Source organism: Bacillus rossius, chromosome 1 (assembly GCF_032445375.1).
Source record: "Bacillus rossius redtenbacheri isolate Brsri chromosome 1, Brsri_v3, whole genome shotgun sequence".
NCBI classification, from domain to species: domain Eukaryota; kingdom Metazoa; phylum Arthropoda; class Insecta; order Phasmatodea; family Bacillidae; genus Bacillus; species Bacillus rossius.
Window position 1 is genome coordinate 77,074,797 of NC_086330.1, and position 26,557 is coordinate 77,101,353.

At 37.6% G+C, this 26,557-nt stretch overlaps 1 protein-coding gene across 5 annotated transcripts in view; it reads right to left on the reverse strand.

Annotated features, from left to right (window-relative positions):
- LOC134538085 (GTPase-activating Rap/Ran-GAP domain-like protein 3) overlaps positions 1-26,557 on the reverse strand; it is a 380,750-nt gene that overhangs the window by 114,967 nt on the left and 239,226 nt on the right. The window contains exon 1 of one of the 5 annotated variants that reach the window (XM_063379128.1): positions 20,249-20,435. The exons of the other annotated variants lie outside the window; for them this stretch is intronic. Coding sequence (XP_063235198.1) covers positions 20,249-20,331 — 83 coding nt within the window. The 5' untranslated portion in view covers positions 20,332-20,435. Of the gene's footprint in view, positions 1-20,248; positions 20,436-26,557 lie in introns of those variants that run through there. 5 annotated transcript variants of the gene reach the window in all.

Below are 26,557 nucleotides of genomic sequence, written 5' to 3' on the forward strand. Positions count from 1 at the left end.
ATGTATATCAGGGTAGTTTCACTAACATAAAGTTCCATTTAGCACACCAATGAGTTTGGTATGTATTTTATTTTTTATGACAGTGTCTATAAATGGGTTTATGTTCATACATGTGGATCCGCCATCTTATTGTGAAAATTTCGTTGCACGGTGCGTGCGTATCGTAATGTAAAAATGATGAGAGTGAATTTTTACGATACTTGCAATGATGAATGCAGGTACATACAAATGAAAATTATAATATGCTTTTAAATTTATACTTTAGTGATTGATATCGAATATTGGCCCATGTAATTTAAAACATTTATTTATTGTGATTATTAGTGACATATATTGTTTATAAACTTTTTCAAGTGTATTTATACAAGTTAAATTACGTTAAACTTCTTTTTTGTGCTATGTGCCACGTTAAACATTACGGTTATGAACGACAACTTTGGTGACGCGCTAGTAAAAGTTATGTTGAAACTACAAGGTCTGTGCTATGTAAATACCATCCGTATTTATAAAATTGGTCCAGTCCTTTTATTATTTGCTTGTAAATTTAAAGTAATATTATATTATGCTAAGTAAGTGTAACTTATTACGCGTGTACATTTGTTTGTAAATGTACCAAATGTTAAATTCACGTTATCATTTGGAGACAGTATAAAATTGGTACTATTCAGAACCTACATATTCATGACATTTCCATCGCCTAATGATTTATTTTACGCTAACTAAAATACAGGAAGCCAATAAGAAGGTAACGAATATCCGGACAGAAGGTCAACTATGGCCGTAGCCAATGAATGACATTGGTTTGTTTGTACACAAGTGTGTGGAGCATAGCTTTGTGGTACAAATTAACGCGACTTGAGCAAGTAAAAAGTAATAATAATGTATTTTTTTATTTGCATGTGTTTTTTTACGAAAACTTAATCACTCAAATGTGTTAATCTTGTCATGAAATAATTTTTTTTTTTCACAAAAAAACACTAAGGATATATAACTAATTAATTAAAACTAACTTTGCCGAATGTAATTTCCTACTTCCGTGCATTTAGAATGTTAAATTTTCAGAAATATTTCTTGACAACTCAGGAAACAAATACTGTTTTTTACTAGTAAAAAACACACACACAGAAAAACAAATGTAGGATTCAAAAGCTCAAATATTGCCCGAATGAATGAAGTAAATTACTCTTTAAGAAGAAATAACGTTATTTCAATGAGCCAAATAGCAGGAACATTTATGGCAACTGATAAACAACCTTGGAAATAGCAGCAAAAACAACAGTCGGAAAAAGTGTTAAAAACAGTCAAATATGGTGATACCACAGAACAACACATTGTTAATCATAAGTGTAATGACTCTCATTGCAAAAATCGTTAAATGGTTCGAAGAACTCATTAAATAATGCATGAACATATCATACTAAACGCTGCAAGAAATTCCATTGTTGACAAAAATACGAACCAGCAAATCTTTTATTATATTTCCCCATATTTTGTCATTGTTATTATCTATGACGTTTTTTATGTGATTAAAATATAAAATTAGTGGATTTAAAGTTTTTTACGAATTTTGCGGCACATAATTTGTAATTTGAAAATAGCCAGGCACGCGTTCATAACCAAAACTTTCAGGTTGATTACTTGTGCCAGAACAACTTAATACAGGTTTTTTTTTGTGATTCCACAATTGGATCGAGTGTCAACATTTGTTTCTGTAGGTCCATTTTTTTAAATTTAATACAAAAATATTTTTCTTGTACCTGAAAAATAAAACTGAAATCCAACCGTGCACAAATCCAGAAACCCCGTCTAGCTCCATATGGTTAAGATACGTGCATTTGTTTTTCCAGACCTGCAGTGCTACGTCAAACAGGGCCAGGAGTAAGATTCCCAAGGGTTCAAACTCCCTCCCGCATATTTACTTCCCCCCATCGCCCTCAACACCTTCCTCTCTCTCTTCCCTTTGCATAGGGCCCGGCCATTATCCGGCACTTAAGGGCCCCGCCTACCCGCGGGGATATCCGCGTGATAGCGCCACAATCGATACGGCGCTAAGGACGCCGCTCGCTGGTGCATTGAGTGCGGTTTCGCCTCTACGCGCAGTGCTGTGGACTCGCAGTTTGTTCACCGCGCGGGGTTCTAGCATTTTAATGTTTGCTTGCTTCGTCCAGTGTGTTAATGCCGATGGTCACTTTCTCTTAATAGTCAGGCTAGTTTAGTTCTTGGGCTGCTGAAAAAGTAAATAAAAATTTAAATATCATTATTCACCATTTTATTTGTGCTCCATTGATATTTCATTGAAATAAAATCTTCCCCAACCCCTTAAAAATGGTGAGCGAGTCTCTCAGTATTCACCAGTGATGTGTACAATCTAACCTCGGTAACGAGCAAAATCATGTTGTGTTCTCATGTTGCAAATACACTTATAATACCAAACTTGGGCATCGAACACGAAATTTAAGGTAGACATCTATAAAACTAATGCCTAGCGTTATATATATATATATATATATATATAGACACACACACACACACGCAGATTGGGTTTTCAAATACATTTCTGGACGCTAATCACACGTGCTTTCTCAACCCGCCGCAAGAATTCGCTGACGGAATCGTTAAAGTGGCTCGCCACCATCACGCGCAAAGAGCAGCGCGTTCGCTACGTCGACTATTGAGCCATTCTTTTAGCATGAATAAATTTAAAATGTTATAAAATGGCTCCCAAAAAAGCGAAAAAGACTTGAAATATTACTAAACCTGAGGTTGAACCTGAATTTCGTAGATAAATTTTAATTAAATTCTGCCAATCTTGTTCAAATTCATCAAATAGAAAAAAAAAAGATAAGTTTCCCTTTGTTATTAAGGTATTTTGTTCGTGCCACCTACCACAGATAGCAGCACCGTTGATAGCAATTTCGTGTTACACATTTCCGTTGCATTTACGAAATTACTCACACCAAATGCAGTATACAGAGAACATACATATTAAGTTTGAAGAAGGAACAAAATAGGTATAGCTTTCTAATTATGTGTGAGGTACTGGAATTTTATTTCACCATTGTGCTTTTATGTCATTAATTTACGAGGGTATATGATCGAAAATAATTATTGTGATTTACAAGTAATTGAAATATACTGATCGGGTTTTAAATTTTGGTCGTCCCGACTACAGTTACAATTATTTTATAAATGTGCATCTAACGCGGCTCCACTTAAGTGGAGATAATATAAATAAATCAGAATAAAAAACGGTTACATGTATAAAATAAAACTTTTAATGGAACTAGAATACTAAACATTAGTTAAAATCAATCACGTGGCTTCAAATGGAAAAATTAATATTCAATGTGAACGATAGGATGATAAATTTCAATAACTTTACGATTCCTGTAATTAAAAACGACATCTTGTATTTATAAATTCGAAAAAATATATTTCATAGCAATTTCTGTTTTTCTTCAGTAACAAATGAGAAAAAGCAAAATCTTCCTACTCTTAAATGGTTGGAATTATTATTTTTAGTAAAGCATTGCTATTTTAGGTGAATGACAGACACTTTCTCATTGGCCCGTTAAAGTGAGGAGCGAACGTCTTTCGACTATTATAAAAAGCAGAAAAATAAATAGCGCAGACACGAATGCAATTAATTGAAACCTAACATCTGATGTTTTCTAGTGATAAAATATCATTACTACAATCAAGATACCAAAAACATTGTAACAAACATACCGGTAAGCTAATCAAACAAACCATGTAGCACCAAGTGTTTCAGATACGTTTCAGAAATGTATTGTTACAACTTAAAACCCATTTGCATCTACAAGCGTATTAGTACGCAGCTGTTCTTCTGGCCGATAACGCCATAGGCGTACTGGTACGCAAAATGGCTAATCTGCCCGAAAAACTTGAAAAAATCCCTTTAGAATGAAAATAACCCCTCAGAGTACTAGTATTGTTATAACAAAGGTATATTATCGTGAAACTTAAACTATTTTTAAAATTTTATTTCAAGAATAAAAATATAATGAAAATATAAAATAACTTAAATAATAGTAATATATAAAAAAGTTTATGGATTCCATGGTATGTCTAACATTACAGTGAGTGGATGCAAATGGGTTAAGGATCGGCATTACATGCTATTTTGGATGGTTGCATTTTCAAACCATTATTTTTGTTTTGTTAAATAGTTTATGTACGGATACTAGCGTAAGCCAGCAAACGCTATTTTCAATAAATTATGCTAAATCAATTTTCGCCATTAAATAATCATTCAAAGAACGTATTCCTCCGGATGTCTCACTATATAAGAATTGCAAATTGCTATTTGTTTAAGTACTTAAAATTATTGCATTTCTGCTAGCATCGTGGTCACTCATTATGTTAAATATATTTGTGTTTCTTTAGAAAGGTAATTTACGGAAGGTTAGTTTGAAAGTATTTTATTTTTAATATTTATTCTTTATTATGTGCAACTGGGAAAGTAATCAAACATTTAATATGTCGAGTTAATAGGAACAATTGCGCGATGGAATGAATGTTTCTGCAACATAACAGAAACGTAGCATATTCTATCACAGTCATGTGTGTAGCAACGGCAAAAAAAATTGCAGCTCCAGGCTTGCCAATCACACGGGATGAAATTTTCCTCGCTGAAACGTCTGCGCCTCCGGGAGACTGACGGAGAGAAACCCCCCCCCCCCCCCTTTTTTTCCCCAAAAGGTAGCCCACCTTTTGACGGTGAGAAAAAGTTTGGATGATCCACAAACAAGCCTGGCTTCCAGGAACTTTTACCGGTGCAAAGCACCAATCTGCACAGTCAACATATTGCCTCTTCTTTCCCAGTCATTTACAAGACATCCTTCTTCGCAGAGTTGCCAGCTTAGCGATTTTGTGGCAATATGTAGTGTTTTTCAAAGTGCTCGGCGACAAAGTATTTTGTTTAGCAACTTGTGAGGTTTATATTACGGGTGATATTTAATGACATTTTTTCTTGTGTAAATTAATTAATTATCTTCTTTCAGGACGTTACACATAAGGCTATATATTATAATTCACACAATAATGCAATGTAGTTGCCGTTTTATTTTTATATAATTAAGTGTAACTAAAATATAAATACATAAATTATTCAACATCTATGAACCGTTAAAATAATTTTACCATTTTTTTATATTTAGAACTTTACGTATCATACTGTTATCGCATATTATATAAATTTGAATGGTTCAGTATGAACATTAAATGCTTTGTATATACTTAAGTTGAAAGGCTAAGACATAATTATCTTCTGTCACTATACCCGACAAACTAAAGCTATTTTAAGACAGGGCGTTACCCACTGCTTGATAGTTGAATGGGCCATAGTAAAAATAATCTTAAAGACGCAATTGCACACATTAAAAGACTTAAGAAAGGATTTTTAGTACAATATTTTGTGTGCCAATATTGATATTCTTTCTGCCATTTATTGATAGGTATTTACAAAAAAAAGTTTTAAAAAAACCTCAAAAGAATCTACAAATATATAAAAATGTATTTTTGAGTTTTTTTTTGTTTCAGAGAAGGTACTCATTTGTTTTATATTTTTTACATTAAAGTAATTATTTTTGGTGTTTTAGCAACGTTTCTATATTTGAATGATTATATGTATCTCACGTTTAAACGAGTGATTGATTCGTGTATTAACGCATAAAATAGATTTTAAAAATAATTAGATGAACTAACATTCAGTGAGATGAAAATAGAAACTCTTACCAGCGATTTTAAAAGTACTAATCAATTCTTACCCGAATTGAAATAAAAATGATGTTTTGGGTAATCATTCAGCAAATTCACTTAGTTCAGAATATGTACACATAAAAGAAAGTCTATTTAAAAACATTCTTTATCTAAACTATTTTTCGTTCGTTTTTGCTTTGTAAATATTAAGACTGTAAAGGAATAGATCTTATAAACATTTATTATTTGGCAATTTTTAGTATACTTATATTTGCTTAAAAAATGCAATGCAACAAATCAGGCTGTTTCTTATGTTACTTGAATTATTTAAATGAAACGAGCGTTGTGGGGTATTTTTTTTAAGAAGCAGTTCTATCATTTCAAAATAAAAACCAAATGAGATTCCTGTATCACTCCTTCCGATTGCTTTTCCATACTATTGACATTTAGATACGGACAGGAATATGGCTCTTTCCTGTAACTCACAGCGGGAAAAAAATCGATTTACACCTTCCTTGTTCATAAAACAACTTCTGCATATGCGAACCGCAAAAAGCTTTTCATTACCTCCTTTACGACCGGCGGTAAACTCGGGAGAGGGGGGCGGGGTAAGAGTGCACTGAAGTTGCACCAAACCGTAAAAGAAATGTGTCGAGCGCTTTTTTTCCAGCCATGATTACTGAATTCGTGAACCTACTCCTTTAACCAGGCATGTTAACTGAAAATATTTGCGGTTTCAATGACCTCTAGGATATACTACATGATCATCTGTGTATTCGGGACGATTACACCTGCTCATTGGATAATGAATCGCGATACCTGTTAACTGGGGTGTTTGTTATTCGATACTTCTTTCGTTGTTGAGGTTTATTCATTCGCTCAGAGTCCTTCAGACAAATGTGGTTCAATTAATGAAGCAGCAAAAAGTTAAACTCATTTTGATTCTAGCCTATCGCGAGTTGAAACTGCGAAATTACCGTTCTCTAACTATTATTGATTGTTCTTTCATTTTTTTAACCTTTAATCAGTCATTCTACATCCGAGCGTTCTTGAAACACGTCACGACAATTACACCGCTATTCGCCAATATTCCTGTTAAGTGTCGTCGAGCGTGGTTGGTACTTGGATGGATGACCGTCCAGGAACACGCATTTACAGCGGCTCTCTTCGTCGGGGTTCGATGCGGCTTAAAAAAGATTAGAGCGTCAGGAACAGACAGTGGCTCACTACATAATTGAAACAATAAATCTTTCAACTCTGACGTGAAAGTAACGCGTTTATGCATATTTGCATAAACATGTAAAGGTACGTTAAAAGTTTTTGTGCCTCTTTAAATGTTATGCGTGAAAAAACCTTTAACATGTATATAAAAATATTGCTTTTGATATTTTTTCTGCCTGATTTAAGAATAATTAAAAATATATATATTATTAATATCTACCATTAGGTTCACTGGAAAAAAAAACTTCTTGTTATAATTTTAAACTAGACAATTCTAGGACATTAGTGACATTACTAACAAATTATTATTTTATTTAGAAATTATTCATATTATTTGGTAACATTCAGTTTAATTCTTGTACTCATATGACAATCACTGCGTTTTAGCCATAAATGTTATAGCGGTGTATCTACATGACACAGTCCTATCTTTCAGACGTTTTCATGCAAGTGTTTTGCACAACATCGACACATCAGCGATGTCCTAATTGTTAATGGTGTACACAAACGTGCACTTGAACAAATTAATATTTTCTTTTAAAATTACGTTGGAACTCTAATACAGAAATTAATAACAGGGTGCCAGAGGTATACCACATGTGAAAATAAAATAATATACTTAATAATTATTTTTATTAAATCAAACATATCAACATGAAGAACCTCGAGTCATAATGTCATAAAAACAAATATTAAATAACTAACTTAGTCCAGTCTATGGGATTTCGTAGACAACCTGACTCTTAAACAAAATAAATGAAAAGTATTTAAATTCCTGAAAGTGTTCACATCGTAACAGTTTTGGGGTTGCTCCGGCTTGCTCGAGCACTAGATTCCTAGCTTCTGGACCTCTGAACCTGTGTGTGATTAATTTGTCGTTCGTAATTAAATTGCCGATATTTGCCGAAAGTCAATAGTCACGTAATTTAATAATGAATTAAAGTTTGTCCTAATAATGTTCAATGAAGTTGACGGTAAAATTTATGTTAGCGTCCCTATACAAGGACGATAGAGGCAATACTTATCTCTGGACGATTATGATCGTTCAGAAAATACATCGCAACTCACGGAAATTGAATGCAAGCCCTCTATATTCAATGTCAGGACGTCTCTGACTATTGCCCTGTATGCAGACGTAATTTCCACAGTGCTAACGCCGAAAATAGACTCGCCACATATAAATATTCCCGCAGGGAATAAATTAACTTCACCACGCACTAAATGGCGTCATTTTCCACTCTTTTCTTCTTCTCTCTTGCTTAAATGAATTGTTACTTGAAATAGGCCAATCAAGGCCGCGACACGTACGCGTCCTTTTTCCCTAGGCCAATAAAAAGTCACTTTGACACAACCATAGGCTCGTCGAAGCTGTTCCAAAGCCACCCGATTATTTATATCAGCAGTTGTCATGACGACGCAGCACGAGCTGCGCGCGCCGCCATGCGAGAAGCAAAACAAGACACTGCCGAAAGTTCGGGAAGCGGAATTAACCTTGAACGTAAAACAATAACAAACAGTTTCAGTTAGTCTGATAATACCGTAGTATTACAATGGTTTGCTCCGTGCCACCATTTTCTGCAAGATACTGCAGAAGAACAGCTGCGGCAAAGTTTGCAAGACATACGTTAACGTGACGAATGATTTAAATGCAGTTGACGTTTCCGTAGCCTTAAACGTGATGAAGCGAATTTTTTTTAGAAAACCATGCAGATGCAAAATTAAAGTGACCTAGATTGAAGCCGCAGCGACAGCAATATGCGGAACAGAAGAGTTCGTGTGAACACAAAGCAAGGATGATTGTAACCATAACCGATATCCGACGTCTCATTAAGACCAAATTAGCTATTCAGTCGTCAAACTGTTTCACAATGTTCTCGTAACCGAGGCGAAGTTTCCGTCCCATTTGAGAGCAGTTTCGCTCGCCGGTAGGGAATATGAGAGTGATTCGATACGCCCGCTTTGATTGGCTGTGGTCTGCAATCTCCCTCCAAGTGGGTTAGCAGTCGTTGAATATTTAATGGGTTCCAATAACCACAAGTTAACTCACGTTTGGATCTCTCCAGCCTTAGTACTTATTTTCAAAATAAAATGTCGCTATAAAGTTAAAGGATAATTGTCAATTGTTTGACTATTTTTCTAACAATATTTTGTTTGGCGTGTAAAAAGCTAAAATGGGGGAGGCATTTTTCACGAAAAAATCTGAACGCCTATTAAACTGCAACAATCTATATCCGTACCAGTGGTTCCTTTGTGATTGGCGGCCACATGCAAGAAACTACATTGCCTTATTTAACTCAGCCACTCAGGACGAATTGGCTTTCATACTGAATTACTGGGATTGGAGTTGCAACAGTAGACATGTACCTGAAAGAAACTCGCCTGATCAGGAAACACTGATGTTGCTTCAGTGTTTTAACTTTCATTTACTCTCGGAATTTCTTCGCGAAAAATGGATATCCCTAGGTATAGTAACTTCAGAACTATCTATATTAGCGCCGAGATTGTCTGCACCATAATGTAACATTTATTTAAACCCTGCATGTATGTCTGCAGGCATGAAGTGTTTTTATTATTAGATTCAGGAAAATACCACGGATTAATTTCACGATAAATTTCACGATATGAAAAAAAATAAAAAAAATTCTAATTTTGCGCTGCTTATGCCATTGGGTTACGGTTTTCCTTGAGGACTCTGGGCCAATGGAAAACACTTTATGCAAAGTAACGCTGGACCATTAGTGACTCAGTAAACACGTATCACAACTTCAGCATTCAGTGACTGGGCGACATTTTTCCATGAGGCGGAGAGTTTGAAAATATAATTATGATGCCAAGACAAAATATATTTCGTCAATATAGTCCCGCTAAATATATTTTAATGACAATATAATGTGGCTTATAAGGGTCACTGAAATGTCGTCGTCACACATAAATGCTTTTGCCGAGACTACGAAATTATTTTTTTTATTAGAAGAATATGTGGTGGGGTGTTTGTTGACAATTGCTTTTGTGGTTTCCATTTTCTTCCCAGTGCACAAACTAGTGAATTTTCCGGTGTATATTAATAAAAAAGAATGATTCTTATAAAGCTCAATGAAGCACAACACGAGCTTTTTCGCAGGTCAAATATGTTTTACACACGATAATTTTGTGTTCAAATCTAATTTTTTCCCAGCAATTAACCGTAGGAAAAATGTGGTGTGAAAGGAGAACGGAACAGATGCGTTATAGCGTTATAGCATAGGTTTACGAGACGGCAGTACTTTATTACAACGGAAAAAAACATAAGTAGAACGTTATAAACATATTTAATTATTGTTCAGTGTGCAGGGATTTAAAAATCCGCTATTAAAATGACCCCTAGGAAAGTATACGTGGTTCTCTATGTACTCGGGAAAATTACACCTGCTCATTGGCTAATGGCTCGTGAAACCTGTTAACTGGCATGCTTGTGTTTCAATACTTCTTAAGATGAAGGTTATTTATTGGCTCAGAGTCCTTCAGACCAACTGTGGTCAAATAACTGAAGCAGCAAAAAGTTAAAATTATTTGGAGTCTAGCCTATCAGGAAATTATACCGCAAAATTTTCCGGTCTCTGTTAATGGTGTCCCTAGAGTCTATATGGGTACAGACTTGTCAAATTCGTGTTATTTTGTGACACTTGTACATAAACAAACCAAAGTCTTTCCTTCATTAGCGGTTTCCACATTCTATCATCTGTCCGGATTGCATTTGGTTGGGTAAAGTGTATTTCCGTTAATTTCATATTGGCTTCCTGTATGGCAGTGTGCGTCAAAGACCCAAGAGCAGGGCCATCTACTTTCCGCGAGAAGATGTCAAGACCAGCTGCGTGTTAAACCTTCTTAGCATTGTCTGTTTTTTTCTTTAATGGATGGCTTTATTTCAAGAATATGTCTACTTTCAGCATGCTAATCACAGCTGTCTAGTGCGGAAGCAAACACGTCCTGAAAGTCCCGGACAAATATGGAAATGGCTTCTCTTGCCGACAGCCGCCAATTAAAAGGAAACAATCGCTAGCACAGGCATACTTATTAAAGTCTAACTGGCGATCATATTATTTCGTAAATAAATAATATATGTTCTCCAGAATATAAGAAATTTTTTTTTCTAAATGTATAGTCGTATCAAATTTAGTCTCCCCCAAAAGAAACGCGAATTTTGGAAGTCTTTTTTATTAGAGAAACTTTATTTCTAATGGAAGGACCGGTGTGGTTCAGGAAAGGTTTGCCTTTATGGTAGATTAACCACGGCAACGGTAGTTACACATAACCGGATGGTTTCTTTTTTTACTTAAAATAATTGATAACAAGGTTACACTCACAACTAAATTATTGATGCCCAGAATTTCTTTCATCCCTGCGCCTGCCACGCATTCGTAATGACTGCGTAGCAATGCTTATCACGAAACGACTGGTCACTCAAACACAATCACACAATATTATTGTTGGAAACTCTGAACATTAACGTGCAGTCACATCCGAGAGGAGGGTTCATGGCCCAATCTGGCCTCCGCATTTCTTGACACGGAGAGGACTGATGGACTTCTCGAAGTTACGAAGCAGCTGTGAGCGGATTAGTAAAACCTCGCAAACTATGTTGCAAAGTTTGTGAAGGAATAATGGGACAGAGACAAAACACAATTGTGCAGGATGTAACTAGTGTGTTCCAAAATTGAACAGCTTTAGCCTCCGTCGTTAAAACCTACATCAAATTGTTTTACGTGTATTTCTGCCATTGTCGTTCATTAAAAAGTGCTTGTAAATAACTTCACGTGGTTTTCAATGTTCGGAAACAAACATCATGTGATGCTTTGCAACTGAAAGCTGGGAAGTAGGTATATTTTACCTATTCATTTTATAGTGAAAAATAATCTTCCGGTTGAGTGTAAATACCGTTGGGTGGTTCATCTTCCATAAGTGAAAACCTTTTCAAACCTCTGAGATCCTTTTGTCAGAATCAATGGTACACTGAAAGAGGGAAAGTTTGTAGAGACAAATTTTCATTCCCACAAGCCTTAATAAGGACTTGCATACTTGGCGTTATTGTTTCGAGGCATTCTAAAACGAATAACTTTGTACATTTGAGTAAAATTTTCACTGATACACGGGTCTTTGACGCACACTGAAATATAGGAAGCTAATTATAAAATAACGAAAATCATGTGCTATCATGACAAATGGTAGAAAATGGCAGCAGCCAATGAACGAATGTTACAAGTGTGTTGAGCCTAGCTTAGTTCATAGAAATAACATCCATTTAAAAGCCATTATCCATATAGACTTAAGATACAGTTTTATGACAAGATACCAGATAAAAATTCGCGTATTCTTTTCGTGATACGCTAGAATTCAAATGCAATAAAAGTTTTGCTGCTTTAGTGATTGGAACCATTTTTGTCTGAAGGACCCTGAACCATTGAATAACCCTCAACGAAGGAAGTATCGAATCACAAGCATCCCAGTTGACAGGTGACGCGAGTCAGTAGCTAATGAGCAGGTGTAATTTTCCCGATTACATGGAGGCTCGTGGAGTCCATCCTAGAGGTCAGTGAAACAGTGAATTTTCCAGTTCCTATTTATGATGGGTGTTTAGTTTGGTGCTGTGATATTTTTGAGAACCGTCAAGTTGGCGACGACGAGTCGCTTGACGCGGACTCCAGTCGGCTACAAGACTCCCAAACACTGAGCGGCCACTCCTCCCTCCCTCTCTCGGTCGAGTGGTCAGGAGGCTCGCCTCGCTCCAAGGCTATAGCCATGTCGATTCCCGGCGGCGTCACGGCCTGGTTCCTTGCAGATGGGAAACGTGGCGGACGATTCCGGTGAGTTAACTATCGTTCCCCGTCAAGGGCGGACACATTGTAAGACTTTTGGAGGGACACCGAAAGTCTGAATACCAACTCTTCAATAAAATCATGGAGATGAAACTTAATATCAGGATACTTATAACTTAGTCTATATATTATATCCAGAAAAATAATTTTTTAGAAGGGGCCGGCAATTTTCAAGAAAAGAATTTGAATGCCTTTTAGGCTACATCAAGTGTACCCGCACGAGAGGTTTCTTCCTTGTGATTGGCGGCCGTCTGCGAGAGAAGTAGTTGCCTTATTTGACAGAGCCACTCAGGACGCGTTTGCTTCCGTGCTGAATTACTGTGATTGGAGTTGTAACAATCCACATGCTTGAAATAAATCATGAAACACAGTCGCTGGTACACTGTTTTAACTTTCAGATAGTCTCGGAATAATTTTGCGAAATTTTCATGCCCCTAATTATTAGTTATGCATCCGTATTTGATAAGAATTTTAACATAAAAGTAGCCCAAAACTTCCTTCAGGAATATTTTTATCAATTTCATTTTTATCCTTCTGGAGGGGGGGCATGTACACCCGTTCCCGCCTGAATCAACTTCTGTTCCCCGATCCCCCATAACAAATTCTCCATTCTCATCTCGCAAACCACCTTCCCCAATGTCTGTTATAATCTCGATGTCGATGAGAATATATTCCGTATGTTACGCAATCACAACATCCTCTCACGAGAAGCTTATTTACTTCGTCTACTAATACCTGTAACTGACCGCATATATTGCGGAAAATTCTTGCATATGTAGTTATTTTTTTATATATATGGAGGCCTATACCTATTTAAAGGTATACTAATACGAATACAACTTATAGTTGGTTATAAAATCATGATAGGCAAAGATAACGTGACCTGGATTAGGTATATTATCGCTTGTAAAAATTCCAAAATGTCGTTGACAAAACTCGCCAGCTTACGATCGTGGATATGGCGAGTTGAATCGAAGAGCGTTAAGGTCGCAGCGCAAGGTTAATAGCGAATAACTTCCCTGATAGTCACGTACTCCATAGGAAATTCCACTCCGAACTTTCCAGACACGCCATGAAAAGGGGGAGGTTCGGTACACTACTAGCCTCCATGCGTAACTTTCCTATGATGAGAGAGAGAGAGAGAGAGAGAGAGAGAGACGGGTCGGGGAAACCTTTAATCGCCTCAGCTCTCCTGCTGATCGGCGTTTATAGCACGAGAGTGGTGGCAGTTTTACAGTTTTATGGGCCATTGAGTGTGAAGTTTCAGAAGCAGAATGTGAGTGGATAAAAAAACTCACGCGGATTAACTAGTATATAAAATGATCAACTGCTACGGAAACTTCATCAAAATAAAACGTTTTTCAGTTATTTCAAGTTCGAACCAACGTTAATAACGTATTGAGTCAGAAGTGTTTTTTTTGTTTAATTTCTATAGGTTTGTAAGTTAATTTAACAAGAGTTAAAAATTTAAATTAAAAACACTTTTATGTTTTTTCTTAAGATGGAATTATTTGGTTTATAAGATTATTTTTGTATACCGACAAGGTTTTTTTGTTTTAATTTATTTTGTAGTTTTGTACAAATATATTGACACTTACTAATACACAATTACACTTTCAGATAGGTACTCAAAAGTTTATTCCGTAATAGTGAAAAAATTTATTGCTAAATGTAATAAAAGTAATAATTTTAAAATTATTCGTCTAGGAGTATCAAACATATAAATTACAAATACTAAGCAAGGATTCAAATTATTGACTAGATTTAGGTACATAATAATTTTGAACAATAAAACTTGGTCGTCTATAAATCACATCTTATTTATAAAGATTTCAAACCATTTACGTGATATTTAATAAATATGTTATCATACCAGTCTGTTTTAAGGATTGTAATGAAATAAGGCACTAAGCCACTTATAGAATAATGATTTCCAAATAAATGTATTTTATTAATGTTCACGCATAGGATCGAACATACGACCTACGTCACAAGAGCGCATCGCCTTAGCGAACACTGCTCCTAAAGATTATATTGGTTGCAAACTAGTGTCTGTGAATTATTAGCAGGAGCTGAAAACATTTGTGGGTTCATTGACCTTCAGAATAGACTGCACGGTCTTTTCCACACTCGAAGAGATGTTACCCCATCATTGGCTGGTGATTTGTAAGATGTCTTCACTGGTTTGTCTCTGATTCAACACTTCTCCGGGTGAGGATTCCTCATTGGTCCACAATAGTCCGCATAAACTGTGAGCCAACAGCAGACGCGGCATATTGGTATCAGTATTTTAATCCTAGCATAACGCAAAAAAAACATCCACGAATTTTTCCGGTTCTTAAATATTAGGAATTTCGTAAACTGTTTTTTGGGCAGCGAGAAGATTAATCCGCAAAGATGATGGTAAATACATTATTCAAGAATTAATACCTGTTAACAGTAATTGAGTTTTCATCCATAATTTTAATTGAAAAGTAAAAAAAAAAATATTCTAAACCATTGTAAAATATCTTCACAATATTTACTTTTACAAACTTAAATTTTTACTGGACAAATTAGAATGTGTTCTTACTATATGAAAACTATTAGTACAGTGAAATTGTCGATATTCAATATACAATGAAACCTTTTTGGAATGCTCAATTATCTGCAACGGTCACATTTTTAAATGCGTTACTCATAATTGGCTCTATAATTTTTCTCCTTGTTTATGACTAGTTAAAGTTCCTCAAAGGCATTTCAATATCACTGTATTTCAGTAATAAGGGACTGGAAAAATTCACTGTTTGAATGAACTCTGGAATAGACTCCACAATCCCCTATATACTCGAGCAAATGCTACCTGCTCATTGGCTTCTGACTTCTGAGACCTGTCAATCAGGGGGGCTTGCGATTCTATACTTCTTTGGTTGAATGTATTTCAATGGCTCAGAGTCCTTCTGAAAAACTGTGAGCCAATTACAGAAGCAATATGAAGGTACATGTGTTTGGATTTTTATCATAACACGATATGAATCCGCGTATTTTTCCGCTCCCTACCAAACATAAACGTGCATATATATATATATATATATATATATATATATATATATATATATATATATATATGTATGTGTGTGTGTGTGTGTGTGTGTGTGCGTGTGTGTGTGTGTGCGTGTGTGTGCTTCAAGTCAATTTTCCAACCCACCGATTCTGCCAAATAAATGTGGCTCTAGTTATTGGTAGAGACATGAAAAATTAGTATTGTTGATTGGATGGAGGTTCAAATAAATGTAAACCTTTATACGATTGGACTGTGTTCTGGTTGTACCATTGGAAGTTTTACTCTCCTCAAAACACAAGGGTTTAGTAATATTATTAAAACATTTAACTGATCATATCACCAGCAATCCTACCAGAAGGTAAAATGTCAAAGCGGCTGAACTACGATACGACCATATTTTATTGTTTAAACGTATGTGGATTTCAACCAAAAATTAGCAGAAAATTTTCTGGTCTCTAGCTACTGATTTCGATGTTGCAGACAAATTAGTTAGAGCTAACATAGTACTTTTCTTTTATTAGATGAACATTAGAGCAAAAGAAAAATAAAGTGGAAATAATGACAGAGGATACATCCGCAGCTCTTGGTTATTTTATCTTGGCCATGATTTGTACGCGAGTGAAAAGAAGTCAAAACCAGGGCCCGGGAAAACAATCCCTGCGTGTTTCAGTTCTTCCGGAAGAGTACTTCACGTCCCCTTCGCCTTCCATCGGGCTGCACTCATCGCCACTCCCTTCCTTCGCTTTTTTCCTGACCATTCTTGCCGCTCATCCCGCCTCTTCCTTCTCCCTATCGCTGCTCCCTTACATCCCCCTGCGGACGGCCTTTAAGTGCCCTCATCCTCCTCACCTTCCAAGTCACGAGTTCAGGGGCGGTGGGCGATGGAGGGGGAGGGTTGCATAAGGAGCGAGGGACGACAACCACGCTCTGCTACCATATTCCAGCGATCAATGCCCCGCGCGCTGTGTGTTGCACTTCGCCTGCGACTCGGACGGGGACTCACAAAGAAGCGGATATCGACTGAAGCTCTCACAATACCTCTTTCTTAGCGTGGATGGAAAACGACGTATTGCAAAAGATTTCAGCTTCTTTTATGTTGTGGAACTTGTATGAAACCCTAACTATTATATAAAACTTCAAAAAGATACCATCGGCTGAGAATATAAACTTTTATCTCATGATCAGCACTGATAAATGTTCTTATAGCTATGAGGATACACAATATACATTTACACCAAAATCAATATCTATGCCGAAATCATAGATGTTTAGAACTGTTATAAATACTAAAGTATAGGAACAAAACGACTTTTATATACCTGCTAAGCCTTTATTATCTGATATACCAGGTTTTCATTCTAAACTGATAATACACCAAGTAATTTATGTATTAAATTTTAAACGGTCATTGGATAGTCAGAATTATTTTGCAAAATTTTACTAAGGATTTTATAGTTTTGATGTCTAGGTGGTAGAAGAGAAATTTAGTTATGCTGCTGCACTAGTATATAGCCATGATAATCAGCATTAGCCACTATTATAGCCTCAGTTATTAGACTCTCGAGTAATGTATGATGTGGGCGAGTCTAACTTAAGTCCACATATCCGTTAACAAGTTATTGATATTTGGCCATAAAATGTGAATACTCGAGAAAACACTACTGTTCACTTTTCTAGTTGACGAATGGTGTGATTATAACCCGAGACGATTTGGTGAGAACAAGTGGTCTGAACACTTCACTGTACCACCATGCACCCAGTGGAAAAGCTGAGTTAACATTCAGGATTATAAACATTTATATAAACATTCAATACTTTTATTATAATAAGCAAACAGGAAAAAATTATTATTACCATATGTTTTTAGCCTGATATATAAGATTTCATTGTAAAACCTTGCTTAACCACCAAGACACAATTGGTTGAAGTACCAATTTCGAATTTCGGTATGAAAGGTTCTAATGCCTCCCTCACACAGGTGAGGCATGGAAGGGAGCGGTGGTGTTGAATAAAATATAAGTTTTAGTTTAGTTAGTAAGCCTCTCCTAAATAAGCACACTAGCATTGTTACCAGTAGACCCATTTCACCGGTAACGTGAGTGTTTACCCCTAACTGTGGGGCAACTACTATGTGCCGTACTTGTGACTTAGTGACTGTGCTCTGTCTTTACCCCTGATTTTGCCACCGTCCACCTCCGTGACGTCACTCTGCCCGACCGCAGCCTGATGCTTCGCTAGTATTGGTAAGCCCACTTCGCCACAGCCAGTTTTTGAACTTAAATTTATTTAGATTCATTATTGGACTTTAAATCTAAGATCTAGTCATAGTTGATGATAGGTGTGGAACACACTTTGTACTAGTGTTTTTGTCGAAGGAATAAGTTGGTATTATCTTTGAAAGATTTGTGCAATGGGAGTGCATGACTTGATGTAGGCTTTTGGACATACGCCATTGCTTAGCACATGTATGTCTGCAGAAGAAAACTACAAAAAAAAAACACAAATGACAAAAACACAAATTAAGCAAAAATTGCTGTCGTCAGGATTTAACGCCACACAATGTTCCACAACAGGAATATGGTCAACAAACAAGGAAAAAACAAAGAAAAATGGACTAACAGAACTAAAAAAGCCCCACAAATGATGACAGCACAAAAATTCCGAACCCAAAAAAAGTTTGTGCTCGAGTTGGTGACTGATACTCACTCGGTGATTTACCTGGTATGGATGACGAGTGACAATAGTTTTATTCATTTACTGTATGTTTGTCTTTGGGGATGCTACGAGTCCAGGCGTGGTAGGTGGCGATGCTGGGTAGGCTGGCACGGTCCAACGAATGTTCTTGAATGTCCACATTTCTACACACATAATATGTGCACTTTGTTTTCCTGTTCTAGCTGACGACGTTGGTGACAGGCCTTACATTTCCGTTGGTTGCTTAATGAATGTGAAGGAAGCTTATACTCATCGCGGAAGCAAACGCGTCCTGAGTGGCTGAGATAAATAAGGCAATGGAGTTTCTTTTAGTTGGACATCAATCACAAACAAGAAACACTGGTTATGGTATAACTTGTTGCAGTCTAATAAGTGTTAAAAAAATTTCGCGAAAATTTTCGGCCACTATACATTAGATAATCTGTGGCCCAATCACTGAAGCAGCAAAAATGTAATCGTATTTTAATTCTAGTCGATAGCGCATTGAATCCACGAATTTTTGCGGTCTCTAGCAATCCGAACAAAAGGTGGACTGCGGCAGCAGCGAATGATCATGGCAGTAGGGTTGAATATGAATAGAGATATGGAAAAAGTGCTCATTCATTTGGTAGCAAGTTATAACGCAAACCTTCACACTCTCGCTCTGTGTTCATGATTGGACCTAAGTTACTTGGACACATCCTGTACAACCATGAGCCAACGATGCCCTGCTAGGAGAGAAGTTAGCCAATTTAGGTAGTGCCCACTAAAATGATAAAAAAAAGGGGGGGCTGTATCATGGTCACGGCCGTGAGTTGTACGTGAATGCGTGTACGTAACAGGTAATATTTTCTATAAAAAATATAAAAAAACGCTATTTTTAATTTTAAAACCATATATATTCACTGTAAAAATTTTACACTAATGTATTATATATGCAATCGACAGATTTTGACGAGATCTGACGATTTAAACTCTAACGAACGTCATAGCTTCTCCGAGCCACATGTTATACTAAATGGAAATCTCGAAACGCAGCAAAATGACCTCAAAATGGCGGCGCTTCCCTCTCTACAGCGCGCGATGCGTCACAGTCCTCACTTAGTGTAACGAAGTTTTGGATCCTTTAGCTATCCAGTGGTGTAAATAAATTTTGGGATGGAGATGAAAGATATGTAGCTGCAACACCAAACTGTATCCCCAGATTTTGTAATCATTCGCTTTTTAAATTGCCTCCCACTACGGAAGCAATTTTAAAGATGTATTCACGTCAAAATTTTCTCGCCAAGAAATCAACAAATGGAAAGCAAACATGGGTTAAGCACACCCATGACTTAGGGCAGTCATTTTTCGTGAAAAAAACTGAACGCCCATTAGACTGCAATACGGTATGCCTGCGCCAGTTTCTTCCTTGCAATTGGCGGCTGTATGCAAACGAAGATATATCCTTATTTGACCGAACCAATCAGTATGTGTTTGCTTCCGCACTGAGTTACTGTGATTGGTATTCTAACAGGAGACCTGTACCTGAAAGAAACTCGCCCCATCACGAAACACAGACGATGCTACAGTTTTTTTGGTCCTCAGCTTGTCTCGAAATCTTTTTCGCGGAAAGGAAATGGTCCTACCCATGGCATTTAATTCCACCCCACGGCCAGACGAATACGCGGAAGTTCCGGGTCCTCTGGTTGTGAACGTGGCAGACGTGAGAGCTCACCTGCGTGCGGTCTTCCTGCCCAGGCTGGCCTGCAGAGCCTCGTTGGAGCAGACGCAGCCCGCCGTCCCGAGCAGGTGGCACATGCCGGTCTCTGGCCGAGTGCGGTCGCCCCCTGACCTGGTCCCGCGGACCCCGCGGCTCACCACGTGACGGGCGACGCCGAGGCGCAGGCCCGCTAATGAGCCCCCGCTAATTGCCACGTGCGGTCGTTATCGTGTCGCTGCGCCAAGGACCTGCTTGCCTTGCCCGCTAGCCGCTGTGTCCGCTCATCGCGAGCCCACTGGGGTCCTCAATTTCAGGTCATGATTCTTCTTTAACTTAAATCACTGATGAACTTGTAGCTTTTTTTAAATGGTTTAACATTTGCGAAATGAAATACTTGATATAATTTTTTTTTTGCGTCATCAACATCCAAAGTTTCATTTTTAATATTTTTTTTTTGTGCGGTCAAATAAAGATAATCAACTGGTATGGACCTTTGTGATATACTCCATGATTCGGGAAAATTACACCTTCTCATTAGCTAATGACACGTGGCACCTATTAACTGGGATGCTTGTGATTCGATACTTCTTTTAATTAAGGTTATTCATTGGCTCACAATCCTTCAGACCAAATGTGGTCCAATAACTGAAGCAGCATAAAGTTAAACGCATTTGCATTCTAGCCTATCGCGGAACGAAACCACGATTTTTTTTGTCTTTATAAACTGGAAAAATAGAATAAAACTTTCAAAGATTAAATACAATGATAGTGGCTATTTCACGTTATGGTTTGTAAAGCTATTACAAAAACTTATTTTATTCTGCTTAGTTGTCAATATCCTCACAAATTTGAGTATTTTGAAAAGCTAAGTAAATTTCAATAACATTTTCTAGCCAGTAGCATTGCTGTTAAAACTTAAAACATTTTAATCCTGTTTCCAATTATTATTTTTTATTTGTACACTCCAAAAAAATGTAAATTTAAACTTTGGCAAATAATTGTGCAAAACATATGCGTTGTAAATATTTTTTTTTTTCATTTAATTGAAGTTTAACTATTAATAAAGTCTAGGTATATGTTTACCAGCGTTTCACTTAAATAAAACTAATAATGTTCTTGGATGTGATGACCCCGCCTACACGGGCACACGTATCGTGTGCAAAGCTTCAGAAGAAACCAAGCGATTTGAAAACTGCTCAGTATTTCCAAGTGCTTGTTTGTTTACGAAAAACATTTAAGAATGTGCTGAGGCGCAGATTAAATCTATATTTATGTATTTCGTTATTAAGCTGTGTTTTTTGGAGAGTGAAAAGTGATAAAACAAGTATTTTCGCAATAAATTTTAGACATCAAACGCCCGGTGAAGATTTTTAAAAGAATACAATGACATTGCATTACACATGTTGTGTTGTGGTCAAAAGTTCGGCAAATGAATTATTATAGTACGAAGTGATAATGATATATTTATTTGAAGTAATAGTTCCGATAGGTAGGCACTGGAAAAATTCGCGGTTTCAATGACCTCTAGGATAGACTCCATGACTCGTGAAATATGTAAACTGGTATGCTTGTGATTCAATACTTCTTTCCTCGAGAGTTATTCATTGTCTCAGAGACATTCACGCAAACTTTTGGCCAATCACTGAAGCAGAAAAAAAAATCGCATTTGGATTCTAGTCTATCAGTAAATGACTCCCTATGAATTTTTCCGGTTTACAACAATTAAAAGGTGTCACAAGACATTAGCCAATGAGCAAGTGTAATTTTCCTTAATATATAGAGGATAATGGAGTCTATTCAAGATAATAGATACCGTAAAATTTCCCAGTCTCTGCATACAACCCACATGATCTATATACAATGTGGAGAAAAGATGGAATAAGGTAGCAGCCAATGAACAAAAGACTTTGTTTGTTTTATGTACAAGTGTTTGGAGCCTAGCCTAGTACCAGAAAATAATGAAATTTTGTCAGAATTCTAGTTATAAATAACTTTATCAAACGTCTTTAATGAGTCTATAACTGATTCAGGTTTGTTCAAGTTGTTCTTAAGCCACAACAGCACAATAAATAACTATCTTTCAGAGCAAACGGCTACACCAATATGGATTTTGAAATATTTGCTACAGTTTACAAAACGTATATACACGAAAATTTTGCGATTCTTTGGTGTCGGACAAAAATTCACATGTCTATGTATACTCTAACAACGTATGCTTTCCTATTGGTGGATTTCTTACTGTAGACCTTTCCTGTCTTTGTAGTGGGTCGATGTTTTTAATAACTCTACTGCTAGCTGGTAGTTTACTGGATTAAAAGTCGTAGAGGGGAGTGTTTAAACAATTGTGATATCAATCATCAAAGCAATTCAAAAGTATGCATGTTTGCAGTCAACCTTAGGACCAAACGATCCCGCGAACTTTACGGGCCTAAAAAAATACAAACGTATTTTTCGCGGAAATATTTCAAGACCAGTGAGAGATAAAACACTGGCGCCTCGTCTGTATTTCGTGATAGGTTGAGTTTCTTTCAGGTAAACGTGTTTACTGTTGGTACACGAATCACTAGAGACCAGAAAAATTATCGATTTCATTTTGCGATAGGCCGGAATCCAAATGCGTTTAACTTTTTGCTGCTTCGGTGATTGTGCCACAGTTTGTCTGAAGGACTGAGCCAATGAATAACTCTCAACGAAGGAAGCATCGAATCACAAACATCCCAGTAAACAGGTGTCACGAGTTATTAGCCATTGAGTGTGTGTAATTTTCCCGAATACATAGAGGATCATGGAGTCTCTCCTAGAGGTTACTTAAACTGCTAATTTTTCCAGTCCCTACGAATCACAACCATTCAGTACGGAAGCAAACGCGTCCTGAATTGCCTGGTCAAAAAAGACGATTTCTCCTCTTGTAGACGGTGGACAATTACACGGAAGAAAAACCTCAAACCTTATTGAAGTATATTAGATGTGATGTTTTTAGCGGAAAAATACGTGGCCCTAAAAATACATCTTCCGTATAAAGTTTTTGACTGTAAATGGCACATATGTGGCAACTGTTGAAGTTAACATTCACACACTGGTGTAATAATTATGGCAGTTATATTCACCCACGTTAATAGTAAATTATAATATCCCGGAGATTACATATTGGGGCGTGTGAAACACCGCATCTCTTGAAAAATTGGGGACAGTTTTGGACGGAACACACGGGCATACATTTACGGAAGACAGATTCATTTCTCTTATCAGCATGGCATCGTCTTCTATTGTTATTCTGGCTTCCATTTCCCTCACGAAACTGACGGAAATGAAAATAGCGGAGTAGATCGAATCGGAAACTTTGTTTCCAGAAACAGCACGTCCTGTCGATACGCGAATTTCATTTCAACGCCACGTCTGACGTTACAGTGGTCGATAAGCGAATGCTTGGTCGCTCGCACGAAAGCAAAGGCCTGCGCACGTGTAGGTGGTGGGTTCGTTGCTTCGTGCACGCATAATTCTTTCCGGGCCAATCAGAACAGTTATATAGTTATGAATAAGGCATGCGCTTTTTCTTCTATTATTTTCTCGAGCTTAAGGCGGTCTAGGCCACGCCATTTTGGATTTTTCATCTATTTTCAATTATTCTAATTTTTAATTTTTAGAGACCGGAAAAATTCGCGAATTCATTTCGTGATAGGCTCAAATACTAATAGTTATACCTCAATGCAGCCTCTGTTATTGGCTCACAACTCACCTAGATTAATCTGGGCCAATGAGAAACACCCAACCAAAGCTGTATCGAATCACAGGCTGCTACGTTAGGACGTCTCACAAGACAGCAGCCAATGAGTGGGTCACATTTGACCGAGTATAAGTAGAACTATGGAGTTCATCCTACAGGTCATTGAACCCGCAAATTTTTCCGGTCCCTATTAATTATTTATCCTAATTTTTGGCATTCAAGGCAAATATCATATCTGCAAGACCTTCTATACCTTGTTGCAACTACGTGTTTACTAACGGGCTCTGGTCTGTATGCGCCGCGAGGAAATAACTTATTTCACGTGGGCAAACACAACTGTCATGATAATCACACCTTAATAAGAAGCTCAACATTTACTGAGGGTTCAGATTACGAATTGTATTTAAGAGCCATTGCACTTGTCTATAATAGTTGCGTTTCACGATTTCGTCTTAGACGTGTACTTTTTCGGACAAAAAAAAGGTAAATCGAGTCTTTTCACGGTCATTTTAAGCACAATTTTTTTAAAATAATATTGCAAGTGATATAGGAAGGTGCATATTTCAGCATACTATTCTAGGATCACGACTTAAAGACTCACAGAAGCGCATTACCGAAGCGTAAAATGCACGCCATCAGCTCCTTGCTCGTAGAAGCTGATGTGTGAGCCAGAGTCACCCTTGGATCCTGGGCAATTATAGAGCTTGTACGTCCAGCCAGGTGGCCACCTAGTAAAAGGTGTATCTGGGATAGTGAGGCGGGTTGATAAGTGCGACGTTCGCTGGTGCTTCTATCACAGTATCGCCTGTAAGCATAGGCTGTAAACTGGCGCGCTCTCTTCTCGTCATGCACAGGACAACTTTGAGATCAGAGCTGTGATCTTATAATTATATGGCGTATATATGAAGATAAAGATATAATGCAAGTCCCTTAAGTGCTTTCAAGAATGTGTACTTGTTTTATGTCTAAAAATTATTCTGAAAACACGTCTTATAACTCTTTTAACTCTTCTAAAAACACAATTTAATAAATCTAATCCGTAAACAAAACTACTAATCACCTTCAGCGAAGTCTTAAGTGTTTTTTTGTAAACAGACACCACTCTGGTAGCGGGGGAAATATTAAAATCGCGTTGTTTTCCCTGAAGCTCTGCGCACCGTGTGTGTGCCCGGGTATGCGTCTCGACAACACCGAGCACACAGGAGATGGATGAACTCCACATCGCCACTCCGGGCCACTGCAGAAGGTGTCGGCCATCGCCTGCAATGGGCAACCGTTCCGACATTTCCCGGAAAACGGGGAATCATTAATGATTTAAATTAGGAGCGGTAATTAAACCCGGCTCATTCCGGAGTGCGAATCCTTTGCCTTACCATTGCGAGCCTGGTTAAGTGGCTCTTCTTTTATTTACTAATGCATGTTTTGTAGGCATATTTTACTGTCGCTTGAAATGTGAATTTCTCTAGCGCATCTCACAAATGTCTCATGAAAAAATGTTCATGTTAGGAGATACATTATTTTTCCAACCAAATAAAACTAACACGTCCCTGCCAACGGTTATAAAATATTAAGAGAATGGTGCAAATTAGCATTTCTGTTTTCGTCATATATTGACGAGCGTCCTGGGAGCACGGCTGCGAGGCGGGCCAGAGGACCTTCTAGAGGCTCCTGGCGGGGCCCATTGACGCAGCGCATACCTTTCCGGTTTACTAGAGACCGGAAAAATTCACGGATTAATCTCCCGATAGGCTAAAATTAAAATATACGTGCGTTCGAGCTGTTTCTCTATTGGCTCACAGTTTATCTAAATGTTCCCAAGCCCAATCAGAAACCCTCAACCAAAGAAGTAGCCAGTAACAGACAACCCAGTTGAGACGGCTCACATGTCAGCAATCAACGAACTGGTGCTATTCACCCGACTGACTATACAGAGGACTGTGAAGTCTACCCTTTAAGTCTCTGAACCCGCGAATTGTTCCAGTCCCTACGGATTAGCAGCTCTGCTATCCTATCCCCTTCTCCGCCACTTCCCCTTTTCCCGGCGCTTTTTCATCGATCCCTAAGAGTTTTGCGGGCTTGTGGAGTGGCATGACTAGGACGCCATTGTTCTGAGAGCTTCGGGCGTTGGGTCGACCCTGATGACGCGACATAAAAAAAAGGGGTGCGTGACCATTCCAGAAGGCGGGCTGAGGGTTGTAAAAGCGGTGACACCAACCTCCGAGCGAATGACGTGAAGAGGGCGAGTGACTCCTTGGTGAGCGATAGCCGGACGACAAGGGACGGGCACGGGCTACGAGTGCGGAGACTGGTGCATCGGGACTGTGTTGTGTGCGATGGACGAGTGAGTAGTGTGTGGGACAGAGGTGCGTGGTAAGAGACGGGCAGTAGAGAGATCTACTGTCGAGCCGAGCTTCAGTGGGGAGAGAACTGAGCGAAAGAGTAATTAACTTGTAGACAGACGTTTTAAGTATTGTAATATAATTGATAGTATAAATAACAATAGTAAATAAAACTGTATTTGATTAACTATCGTATCCATTTAGAATCTTTTTTTATACTCGTAACAATATTATTGGGCATATTAAAAACGCCGCTTTCAT